General features: G+C 36.6%; 1 protein-coding gene across 1 annotated transcript in view; it reads left to right on the plus strand.

The window, feature by feature from the left end:
• Positions 1–12,659, plus strand: part of capn3b (calpain 3b) — a 22,587-nt gene continuing 9,928 nt past the window's right edge. The window contains exons 1-11 of the mRNA XM_059355802.1: positions 1–661; positions 4,535–4,604; positions 5,859–5,977; positions 6,666–6,799; positions 8,481–8,649; positions 9,890–9,973; positions 10,068–10,159; positions 10,307–10,384; positions 10,982–11,142; positions 11,278–11,447; positions 11,540–11,551. Of these exons, the coding sequence (XP_059211785.1) occupies positions 350–661; positions 4,535–4,604; positions 5,859–5,977; positions 6,666–6,799; positions 8,481–8,649; positions 9,890–9,973; positions 10,068–10,159; positions 10,307–10,384; positions 10,982–11,142; positions 11,278–11,447; positions 11,540–11,551 (1,401 nt within the window). The 5' untranslated portion in view covers positions 1–349. The remainder of the gene's footprint in view (positions 662–4,534; positions 4,605–5,858; positions 5,978–6,665; positions 6,800–8,480; positions 8,650–9,889; positions 9,974–10,067; positions 10,160–10,306; positions 10,385–10,981; positions 11,143–11,277; positions 11,448–11,539; positions 11,552–12,659) is intronic.

The following is a 12,659-nucleotide window of genomic DNA, read 5'->3' on the forward strand; positions in this document are numbered from 1 at the left end:
TTTATAGTTCGGCACACTGTGACCTGACAGTGTTCTGTCAGGGTCTCTCTGAGGAGCCTCCTCCCCTCCTCTTGAGAGGCCTATATTTAGTTTCAGCCAGCAACAGGATTCACTGACTGTGTGAGTGCTGGTGTGAAAGGCTGCTGACTGTACATGAGCAGTGACAACATTTCCAGGAAATAAAGGAACTAAAAGTGATTTCAAGCGTCAGGGAGGACACACAGGAAGTTTTTTTTCTCTATTTTGCAAGTTTATGCTCTGTTTCTGCGAATAAGAACTCTCTGTTTTTTTTATTTTTTAACCTGATTTTGAAACAGGAACACCAAAGGCTGAGGCGTTCACAGAAAAGATGGGGGACAAGAAACGTAGAGTGCCTCTTGTTGAGGAAATGAAGGTGAAAGTGCTTTTTGAAAATGAAGCATCATTCGGGCCTGATGAGAAATCTGACTACCCTCCTGCTGGGACAAACTCCATCTACTCTGCCATTCTGAGCAGAAATGAAGCTGTCAAGGATGCAAAGCGTCTTAAAACTTTCCTGGAACTGCGAGACAAATATGCAAAGAAGAAGGTGGTGTTTGAAGACCCCTTGTTCCCTGCAAATGACTCCTCTCTCTTCTACAGCCACAAACCTTTGATGAAGATTCAGTGGAAACGTCCATCGGTGAGTGCCAGTTTTTACTCATCAATCCTTCAGGGTGAGTCACTCTAAAAGTGGCTCTAATATGTTTGGGAGAGCTCTTTTCTAAAATCCCAGTGTATCTCATCACTGCCACCACAACACATGGCTGCCTGGGGTGTCAAGTGCCCGCATGTTTGTGGAAGCATAGCTCTGGGTTATCACCTTCTACAATCACAGACAGCTGACTCTCACACAGGAGGAGGACGCCCTCTGACAGCGCTGGAAACATAGTGGCAACTCACTGCTGGCTCAGAGATTCATAGTTTTCATATAAGTCTGATAGACTTTCCTATTCTCTGACTGTCTGCAAATAGTTATGATTGAGCTTGATATCTTTCTCCCAAACCTGCTGCTATTATTCCTGACACCTGTCCTCTGCCTGCCGACACACTGACAAATGACACAAAACTCTACCACAGACAACACTTACTGTATGGAACAATACTAACATGCAAAAAAAACAACAACAAAAATGTGAAATTTGTAGATTTTTAAATATGTCAGCAGACTATGTGACTTCCTTTATTAACGTCATCATTGTAACTACTTAACTTTTGGTATTTATTTGCATTTATTGTGCTTTATAGATTATCTATTATTATAACTCCTAACTAGGAACTATTTAGTCATAACTTTAAGAAGTTTTTTTTGTAGCCTAAACCCAACAACCTGCAGCCCTTTTTCAGTGCCTAATAATAATAATAATAATAATAAAATAATACTTTTACCTTTTACTTAAAAAAATGGAAATATATATTTTTTTTTTGCATTGGAGATATATTTAATTTACAGTACTGATATAGAAAAATATCCTTCAGTTAAATGGAATTCTTTTAAACTCCAATAATGATGCCCCTGCATATATTTATATTTCATATAGTTAAAAGAAAAACGGGAAATCATCTCATAAGCTACAACTAAAAAGTACATGTTCTAAGCTTTATTTTGATGTGTAGCTTGTGAGAGTTTGAAAGAAATCCAGCTGTTATTCACACTCTAAATCACTCTTAAATTTCAAGAATACCATGTTAACCACATTAAATACTAAGGTTAAAAAATAATAATAACAGTAATTGTTATTATTTATTAAGCACTTTTTAAAACACAGTTACAAAGTACTTTACAGACAAGATACAATTATATACAGTCAAGATTTAAAAAAAAACATCAAAACATAAGACTGGATTAAACAGGCTGTAGAGGTGATGAAAGAGAAAAAAAGAGGAACAGGAAAAAAACTAGACAAACAATAGATTCACTGTAAAAAAAAATAAAAAAAATTAAAAAAGCTATTGAGGACCAATTTAAAAGCAGCTATATGTTGAAGTATTAAATTAAAAAAGTATTAAGCTTTCTGAGAATTTGATGTTTAGTAATATTAAGATGAAGTCAGCAGCTGTTAGCGTAGCTTAGCACAAAGACAGGAAATTATGGGAAACAGCTAGCCAGTGGATTAAACCATAGACTGTATAAGATTAAACAAACAAGATATGACGTGTTAATTATTGAGCTTTAGAGGTGCTGGGAGGTTGATTCTGTAATCTTTGGACAGAGACGCTGCCTGTTTGCAGTCAAGATATTTAAGCTTTATATTTAACTTGCTGGTTATATTAATCAACTCATTAAATTCTGATCAAGAATTAGCGTATTTCTCAAAGTGTTGAACTAACAGGAGAGTTTCTTTCAGTAACATGAATCTGCAGCCTGATTGCTGCTTAACGGCTGATGATGAATTTCACTTTTAGCCGCTCAGCTGAGATGACTGATACATGAATCCCATCCAGGGGGTCAGCGGCGGAGCACGCTCTAAATTAGGAACACCAGGCTGCACTTTTACAGCTTTAGTAATGATCATAATGTTCAGGGGTGTGATGAGGGGAACAGAGCCACTGCTGGGAAACCCCTGAAATAAAACTTCATTTATGATATCTTTTCTCACAAGGATAACAGACAAATAACATGAAATAAAAATAATTTAAATAAATAAATAGAACAGAGACAGGCATTATCTTATTTTCTAACCTGTGAAATGTGTACATTTTGAAATATTTCAGGAGTTTAAAAAATGCTGTGTTGTTTTTTGCTTGATGATAATGCATTTTTAGTATATCAGTGCCTTCAAAAGGTTTAAAAGAATAATAATATTAAAAATAATAATAATGATGCATTCAATTTATATAGCACTTTTCTAGACACTCAAAGACACTTTACAGGAAAATAACTCAAAATAAAATAACTAAAAAAATAAAATGTAAATAAAAAAAATAAAAAAATAAAAAAAATAAATAAATAAAAATAAAAACTGAAACCAAAAAAGGAAACAGGGTGTGGCCATTCCACTTATTATAGCCTACTGCACCATCCAGAAGGTGGAGCAGGCACCTGCTTACCCATACTTACGGGATGATAAGAGCTGATAAACGGCCATTCAATAGCGTGATAATGTTGTTTGCATGTGTTTTTTCTTCTTCTCTGATTGGTTCATTAAAAATTTGCAGATGTCTAAAGAAATGAAAATATCAATGTTTTACTAGAAAAAACGACAAAAAAAGAAGAAAAAGTCAGAAAAAATTATTAATTATTAAGTTAATCATCCTTTGGCCCTTTGAGGGGTCCACATCTACAAGTTGGAAACCACTTTTATAGAAGAACATGTAATCAGAAATAATAAAATATGTGCTTCAAAACAATCTCCCACAGTATGAGCATAAACATGTTCATTAATATCCGGCCAGAGTACATTTTTGAGAAGAATACATTAAAAAATAAGTGATTTGAATACATGAAACAAGTGTCTGCATATAGGTGGATAATAAGTTGGTCCTATACAGACTTCAGACACAGTCAATCACTTTGAGATACTTACGAGGTGAAGGCTTCTCTGCATTCAGTACGACATTATCACTTGTTCAGAGGACTTCAGGGTCGTGACCTGCAGCCCTCCAACAGCTGCTTCCTTATAAATATGCAGCAAATGCAGCAGAGAAATTTCTCCAACTCGCCTTCAGTTTCAGGGTCAAGTCCTCATACTGTCAATCATGTCAGAAGTAGATTTTTAAATACAGAAATACTGAATTGTTGAGGAGTTCAAATATCCACCAAAAATCTAAATCATTCTTTTATAATACATTGAATCTCTAACAAAAATATTCAGATAAATTTAACAAAAGCCAAAGTTCTCAAATGTCAAAGGTTATCTAAACATGAAGAAACTTACATGGACCATGCTGAAGTCAAATCTAGAATTATGTTATAATATTTACAAGTGGCAAAAATTTGATTTACATCAGCGCTTCAATTTGTTCAAATAATAAGCCAATAAGATCATAAATCTGACCTGATATTTAAAGGCCTGTTCAACAGATCTTCGGTGTATATACTGTATAAAAACATATACTGTATTTAGAAGTTTGGATTAATTATTATTCTCACAATAAATATTAATTTCTTGTCTAGTTTTATGACACATAAGTCATACACTCCTAATGTGAACTTCAGGCTGAAAAAAAGGCTAAAAGGCCATGTCCTATCTTGCAATGTTAACGTAAAAATAATCACTGTATCCATTCAGATCCACTCTAAAATTAAATTGGTTCTTCCTTGGCTCATGCTTCACCCTTCTACCAATTTTTTATGATAGTCGTGTCGGTAATTTTTCTGCAGTCATGCTGACAAACAGACAGTGGTATGTTTTCCCCATTTTTATAGAGATTCAATCAATATATTTTAAACATAGGCTTTTACAGCTAATGCATGAATCAAAATGACAAAAAAAAGGTTTGAACTTGGGCACTAATATTTCACAACCTGCTAAAAAAATCCCTCTTAACTCTCACTTTTTTTTTCCCACAACAGGAAATTTGTGAAAACCCCCAGTTCATTGTGGACGGAGCCAACAGGACAGACATCTGTCAGGGAGAATTGGGTAACATTTAAACCATTTCTGCTTTCAAACATGTGGTTTAGAAAGTGCTAAAGTACAGCATGCTGCCTGGGAACTGACTGACAGGAGCGTGATTTAGTGTTTTAACACATAAAATAACTCGTATGCCCCCACAGGGCAAACATGAGAAATTTGCTCAATGTGGTTGAAAATAGTAAAAACGGTAAAAACTACCAGAGCTCTATATTGAGTCTGATAATAGAACACATGATTTTATGTTGAATGCTATGGGATCAAAAATTGTTGTTTTAATGTGTTTAAATTGAGATATTTTGTCCATAAGGTTGAACTACCAAAATAAAATGAAATAAAATAAAGAAAACAACGTTGCAAAAATGTACACTATAATGCACAAACAAAAAATTTAAATAAATAAATTTACATTTAAAATGAATTAAAAATGTAAAATGTCCCTAGCCATGTATAATGGTTAAAATAAAATAAAAATAAAATAAAGAAAACACCCTTTCTAAAATGTACACTATATGCATTTAAAAAAATCTTAATAAATTAATTAAAATTCATTTTAAAAAATGCCTCTCATCATGCATAATGGCTAAAATAAAATAAAATAAAATAAAATAAAGAAAACACCCTTGACAAAATGTACACTATATGCATTAATAAAAAAAATCTAAATTAATTATTTCAAATTAATGAAAAATGTAAATGCCCCTAGTTATGCATAATGGCTAAAATAAAATAAAATAAAATAAAATAAAATAAAGAAAACACCCTTGACAAAATGTACACTATATGCATTAATAAAAAAAATCTAAATTAATTATTTCAAATTAATGAAAAATGTAAATGCCCCTAGTTATGCATAATGGCTAAAATAAAATATAAATAAAGAATATAATAGCAGGAGCATGGACAAGTGTAAAAAGAAACAATAAAGTTGAGCTGCTTTTAGTTCAAGGTGGATCTTCAATCAAAACATTTTAATGGTGCAAAAAGTCAAATGTGTCTCAGCTTCGGTACAAGCAGAACCAGTTCTGTTGGGGGACACGGGTCTTTAACTACACAGAGTCCACAAAAGTCACGTAAGGTAGAAACCAGAGCCGGTAATGTGCCTGACAGCTGGAACGACCCTGAGAATTAGCCTGAAGTAGTTGTCTTACTAATGTTGATGACTGATGCCTGCAGCAATGTGACTCTAATCTGTGACAACTGTTTTATGGAGCGGTATGTCTGGATCAAGTGTTTTATACCTCATGAATCTGCTGCTGACAGGTGACTGCTGGCTGCTGGCTGCCATCGCCTGTCTGACAGTGAACGAGAAGCTGCTGTACCGAGTGATTCCCCCAGACCAGAGCTTCACTGAAAACTATGCCGGCATCTTCCATTTCCAGGTTTTTAAATGGATATTTGGCAAATTGTGCAAAGAATAAACTCAATTGAATGTTGAGATACAAAAAGGACAATGCCAGATTCACGTTTTCATATGTAAAATATGCTATTTCACATATAAAGGCTTTTTCTTGTAATTGAAATACAGTTAAAAAAAAAACCCCAAATAAATATCACTGTAAGTGTATGTTATACAGGTGCATCACAATGCATTAGAATATGATGAAAAGTCCATTTCCAGTAGTTCAAGTCAAATAGCTCCAACCAAGTGTTGAGTGCATATAGGTGGAAATACTTTTCAGAGGCCAACATTTCCATATTAAACACTCTTTTAAAAATTGGTCTTTTGTATATTCCAATTTTTTTTGAGACACTGAATTTTAGGTCTTCAATAAATGTAAGCCATTTTTTGAATTGAATTACTGACATAAATAAACTTTTCTATGATATTCTAATTTGTTGAGATGCACCTGTATTTAGAATAGTTTTTACCACTGTATCTCGCCTTCAGACAGCCCTGTTTACGTTCATGCAGGGGGAACAGAAGCTGTTATATTTGCTCACTTCAAAGCTGCCAGACTGCATTAACAAAAACAGAGATTTTACCTTGCAGAACACAGGAGTTGCTGGTTTACTGCTGCCTCGAATGTTTGTGTCTGTTTAAAATCTGTTCTGTCTTCTTACACACAGTTCTGGCGTTATGGAGAATGGATCGACGTGGTCGTGGACGACCGCATCCCCACCTGCAACAACCAGCTGGTTTTCACCAAATCTTTCAGAAAGAACGAGTTCTGGAGCGCTCTGTTGGAAAAAGCTTATGCAAAGTAAGCAAAGCGGTTATTGATCGGTGCAGCTCTCCACAACGTCACCTCCATGAGTTAATAGACATTTTGTCTTGTCATAGCAGGAAACAGGTGCATTAACGATGGCTCCATTCCATTAAGTGTCCCAGTCAGCTAAATGCTAAAGCGCTGACTCACCTAATGGGATGCAGCCATCGTTAATGAACTCGTGCTTCTCCTGACAAAATGTCTGTAGTGACAAGAGTCTGTTCATTCTGTACAGTTTAGATTTCCTGTCCATCCACAGAAAGAAGTTTGTTATTCAGTCTTTAGTTCTTGCTTTCTTGCTAAAGAAGTTAAAGGCACACTTTGCAGGATTGGTCGCTTCCTGTTTGTAAACACAACACGCAAACTAGGCCTCAAACTGCAGATTCACTTTTAGTGCGAGCTTTGTCCAGTTGGCATCCACTATACTGCACGTTTTTCTGCAGTTTTGTCAGCTATTCCATGGCTTTGCATCCAAAAGGTGACACTCAGAAACATCCTGAACACAGAAACATGAAAAGAATAGAGAAAATACAGTTAGAGTCTCTGCAGATACAGACAGTAGCCCCTTTCATAGTGTGGTCCCGCAAATGTCCCGCTATATTGCCAGAAAGATCTGTGCCAGCTTTTCTCCTCAGGACATTCATAGTGATCCTGTGAAGGGAAAAGTGATATTCGTGCCCTTTCATAGTGCAGTCCGGCGTCGCGGAACGCGGTGGAGGAGATGACAGTGATGTGCTGCACAGTAGACAGTGCTAATGGGCTGCACAGTTAGATCTGTAGCAGTACAGTATGTATGTGCTACAGCAGTATGTGCAGTTAGCGACCTCCGTTTGTTTACAACAAGCACTGGACACTCTGTGCACAGTTAGCGATGCCGGTTAGTTTACGATCAGCGGCGGACACTTTGTGCACAGTTAGCATGCGGGTTTGTTTACAATAAGCGGCGGAGGCTGTGCACAGTTAGTGACAGCGGGCGCAGTTGTTGTGCAAGTTGCTGAACATGATTGGATGACTGTTGGACCAAGTGGGAGGTGTGTGTTAGATGTCAAATATCTGCTTCCAACAGTCCCACTAATTTTCTGCCTCTGTGGCTACTGGAAAATTAGGAGGATCACTTGATCCTGGCATCCTGCTTCTGCCGCTTTCATAGTGCAGGCGAGACGTTATAGAGCTATAAATGTCCCGGCTAATGACACACTTCTAGTGGGTCATAGTGATGATGGAGAGGAATTAATTTAGATTACATCATACCTTTTTTTTTAACATTAAATAATTGAATAATTTCAGTTTTTTTAAATGCACATTTTGATCAATGTTTATTTATCAGCATCAGTGACAGAAAATTACTCCACTGGCATGAAAATAAGTAAGTTCAATATGTATGAAAATCGGTCAAACAAGATGATAAAACCGCTGACCTCTGACCTCGCTGGTTTAAATCATTTCAAGTAAAATACATTTTAAGCTTCAATTTAGACCTGAATGTCTTGTTTAAGTGTTTATTTTTTGCAGTGTAGAGACACTAACTAGCCACACCGCTCCCCAGTCCTCATGTGTCCAAAATTGGCTGCAAACTCTGTGAAAAACCCAAGACTCTGAGAGAAGACACATGTCAGCGCAATGACCAGAGTGATTATCCTCCATCTCTCTCTCTCTCTCTCTCTCTCTCTCTCAGGTTGCACGGCTCCTATGAGGCACTCAAAGGGGGCAACACTCTGGAAGCCATGGAGGATTTCACAGGAGGAGTTACTGAGTTCTTCGAGTTGTCCGAGGCGCCAACCGACCTCTACAGCATCATGAGGAAGGCGCTGGAGAGAGGCTCGCTGATGGGCTGCTCCATAGATGTGAGTGATAAAAAAAAGTGCAAGAGGAAAAAAATTACACTGTGCAAAAGGAGGAGGTAAAAAAAGTACAAAAAGAAAGCCTATCCATAAACTGCAGATAAGTTGAATTTTCCACCCAAATCAGCCTTTTTTACAAATTTCTCACGTTAGAAAAAGGCTAAAACAAAGTGTAAAGTTTTTTTAAATCCCTTATGTCTTTTTTTTTACTTTATTTCTGGAAGATAGATTTAACCTTTGTGTTGTCTAAACGTTTGTGTCTACAAAACTTAAAAATTCAAAAATCAAACCCCTTAAATAAAACAGCTTGATTGAATTTTAAAACCCAGATCTATCTTGCATGAGGAAACAACCTGTCATTCATCACAAACTTTATGAATATCGAGATTTAATCAGGGGAATCCACTCGTTTTTATTACAGCACATCTGTCATAATTGGTTTAGTGTGTTATTAAAGTAGGGGTTTGTTTTTTAATTACTTTTTAAAATTACTTTTTATTACTAAAGCTACTGCATAGGTGTAAACATATTCTTTTAGCAAGCATGCATGTGTATGTTCATGCATGCAGGCTTGGTTTTCTGCTTTTTCTGGTATGAAAAAGATTTTATAGCTGCAGAGTCAAAAACGGAAAAGTCATCAAATTTCACGTTGAAAAAAGACCGTTAAGGGGGTTTCCTCTGCTGTTAGATAGTAGCGGGTCATTATTGACCCCTAAAACAACACAAGGGTTAAACCAGGGATGGGCAACTGGAGGTCCGGGGCTGCATACGGCCCCCACCCTCACTTGAAGTGGCCCTCAGTACAACTACATGCATTTGAGCATGAAATCTTAAAAGTGCTATGTAAAAATGCACAAAATGACTTCTTGCAATTCATGTCGGTCTGCTGTTATTGCACTGATAAAAAATAAATCACAGTAAGTGGTTATTTTTTATTTGCTTCAAACATTTTGTATTCCTATTTATACTCTTAAACATGCATTTGAGCATGAAATATGTTAAGTTACTGCACTGTAAACATATTTTAAATTGCAATTTCATCATATTTGGTGAAGAGCATGGTCCTATATGTGGCCCTGTGGTAGTGTTGATGAAAAATGTTGGCCCCCTCCAGCATTTAAATTGCCCATCCCTGGGTTAAACCATTGAATCCAGAATAACTTACTGAATTAAAAATGGTGTTTTAGCCTCTTGTATTGCCCTAAAGTCCACTCTGTGTTTTGCTCTTATGTTGTATCTTCAGATTTTTTCAGCTGCTGAAATGGAGAGTCGGACTGATCATGGGCTGGTCAGAGGTCATGCCTACTCCATCATTGGCCTGGCAGAGGTGCAGTAAATTACCAAGAATGAAGATTTGGTATTTTTTGGCAGAAAATCGTTTTCAATTGTCAATTAATTGTAATGAGTTTGGTTGTTTCTAGTGTGACGAGGTTGCAAAGGACACCAGAATTCGCCTAATTCGCTTGCGCAATCCGTGGGGCTGGGTTCTGTGGAAGGGACCATGGAGCGCAGAGTAAGATCCAAAAGCTGGAAAAACTATCATGCAACCTTTTAGATTATTATAAAATGATACTATTTACAAAATAATATGACTCAGGTGCTGTACTAGGGTTAATCATTTCATTGTGTTGTGTATTAATATGATTCTGTCATTCCATAGTTCAAAGGAATGGTCGACCATTTCCACCGCAGACAGAGACAACCTGAAGAAACAGACTGTCGAGGCGAGTGAGTTCTGGTGAGTTAAACCAGCCTGACAAACTCTTCATCACATCTTTCATTTTGGCTCAAAAAGTACAATTTTCATGTAATGTATTCACCAGTTGTGTCTTTGTTTTTGCACAAAATTATAATGCTGCACAAGAATTAATTTGTTTTGTTGCTCGTAACGAGAAATATTAGTGTTATTAGACCCAGAGCAAGTTAGTGGAGTTATTAAAATGTACTATTATAACTGTACACATGGTTTTCTCGATAATGATTTTGGTTATTATCAAGAAAACAATGGAAAATCTTATCAGCTATTTTTGTTGTTATCATTATATTTGTCCAAACAAATGTACCCTTAGATGTACCAGGCATTAAAATGAACAATAAACTGAAGAAAACAATAGTCTAATATTTTTTCACCTCTTAACTCCAATTCCAATGTGTCTCTAATTGGTAATCAGACTGTAAAACAATAGCCACTGGCTCAACTAAATTTCTGCCACTTTACATTTTTTGTTTTACTAGTGGTAAAAAAAAAAAAAAAAAGTGACTGAGGAAAAACTCATCCCCAGTTTTTCACCAAATTGAGCAGTAAAGTATTTCTTCTGTCATGTTTCCCCTCAAGGATGTCTTTTAATGATTTCAAGAGAAACTTCACAAAGTTGGAGATGTGTAACCTGACCCCGGACACCCTGATGGGTGATGAAAGGAAAAGCTGGACCGTGTCGGTCAATGAGGGTCGCTGGGTGAGGGGCAGCTCTGCTGGAGGCTGCAGGAACTTCCCAAGTACGCCTCATCCTCTTTAATGTCAAAAAGCCAATTTTGATCAAATTCTTTTGGTTCCACATGCTATCACATAGGATAGCATGTAGCTGTGATTATGTGATCGCTCGTATCAGATGTACTTTGTGTGATTCATAGATACATTCTGGACGAACCCTCAGTATCGGCTGCAGCTGTACGAGGAGGATGACGACCCTGAGGACGGGCAGGAGGCCTGCACGGTCGTCGTGGCTCTGATGCAGAAAGGTCGGAGGATGCAGCGCCATCAAGGGGCCAAATTCCTCACCATCGGGTTTTCCATTTACGAGGTACTGATCGCATGAGCACTAAATCACTGGAGGAGCTGATGGACATTTAAGACACTTAAACTTCTTCTTCTTTAACTTCTTTGTCTCTGCAGGTGCCGAAGGAGGTATGCCCATCTCGGAGACGGATGTTTGATAGTTTGATAGAGTCAGCGTCTTCACAGTACTGACCTGTATCTCCCGACAATAGTGTTTGTGTGTGTGTGTGTGTGTGTGTGTGTGTTTTATTTAGCAGTACATGTGGTAGCAGTAGTAGTAGTGTCGTCTTATTGACATTGTGGAATAATCTGTTTGTTATTTCTTCAACTGTTGCAGTGTCAAAGTGTTTAAAACTTCCCTTTTCAGAACAGGCCGAATATTTGGCCTCCAGTATTTGTGTGCATCTTTCTCTAGAATAGCTCATCCAAACAACTTCACACTAAAAAAACAAAAACAAAAACACTTGCCATGACACTGTTGCATCCCCTAAAAATGCAAGAGTATACACTCAATCTCTATACACTTTATTAATCCCAAAATGGGGAACTTCAACCTCTGCATTTAACCGATCCTTTTTTACACACAATAATTCAACTAATTTAGTCAAAAAATTCTCGAAATAGTGAAAATCGCCAGCTCAAACTGCTTGTTTTATACCACAAACTGTGGAAAACCCAGAAATATTCTATTTTTTCCGTGGTCCGTGGCCTAGAGATTAGGATTCGGGCTTGTGACCGGAGGGTTGCTGGTTCGAATCCCGGGACTGGCAAGTCGAGGTCTGTAGTGCCCACTGCTCCTAAGCATGGTGTGGCTTAGGTTTATTCATTATTCATAATAACATAAAATGACAAAGATAACAAATAATGTTAAGTGTAGGGAGAGGCAGAAAACCCATATGGTCTTATTTAAAGCCTTCACCTAAAATTTCATAATTTTATAGTTATAAGTTATAAGAAAGTAATAACAAACTGATAATAGTAAAAAATATGTATAACATCAACAAGAAGTTATGTATTTATATGTTAATAATGACAATAACAAAATAACAATATAAAAACAAAAATATGACCATGATATAAAAGTGTATTTGTGTGTGAACTAGAATTTTAAACAGCAGTTAAATGGGCTTTTAGACATCTTTTGAAACATTTTATAGAGATGGAGTTCTTTGACAGATGGGAAAAAGGTATTCCATAGTTTAGTCCCCCTAAATTTAACAACAAATTGACCTCTGCA

The sequence above is a fragment of the Centropristis striata genome, chromosome 18 (genome assembly GCF_030273125.1).
Source record: "Centropristis striata isolate RG_2023a ecotype Rhode Island chromosome 18, C.striata_1.0, whole genome shotgun sequence".
Taxonomy (NCBI): Eukaryota; Metazoa; Chordata; class Actinopteri; order Perciformes; family Serranidae; genus Centropristis; species Centropristis striata.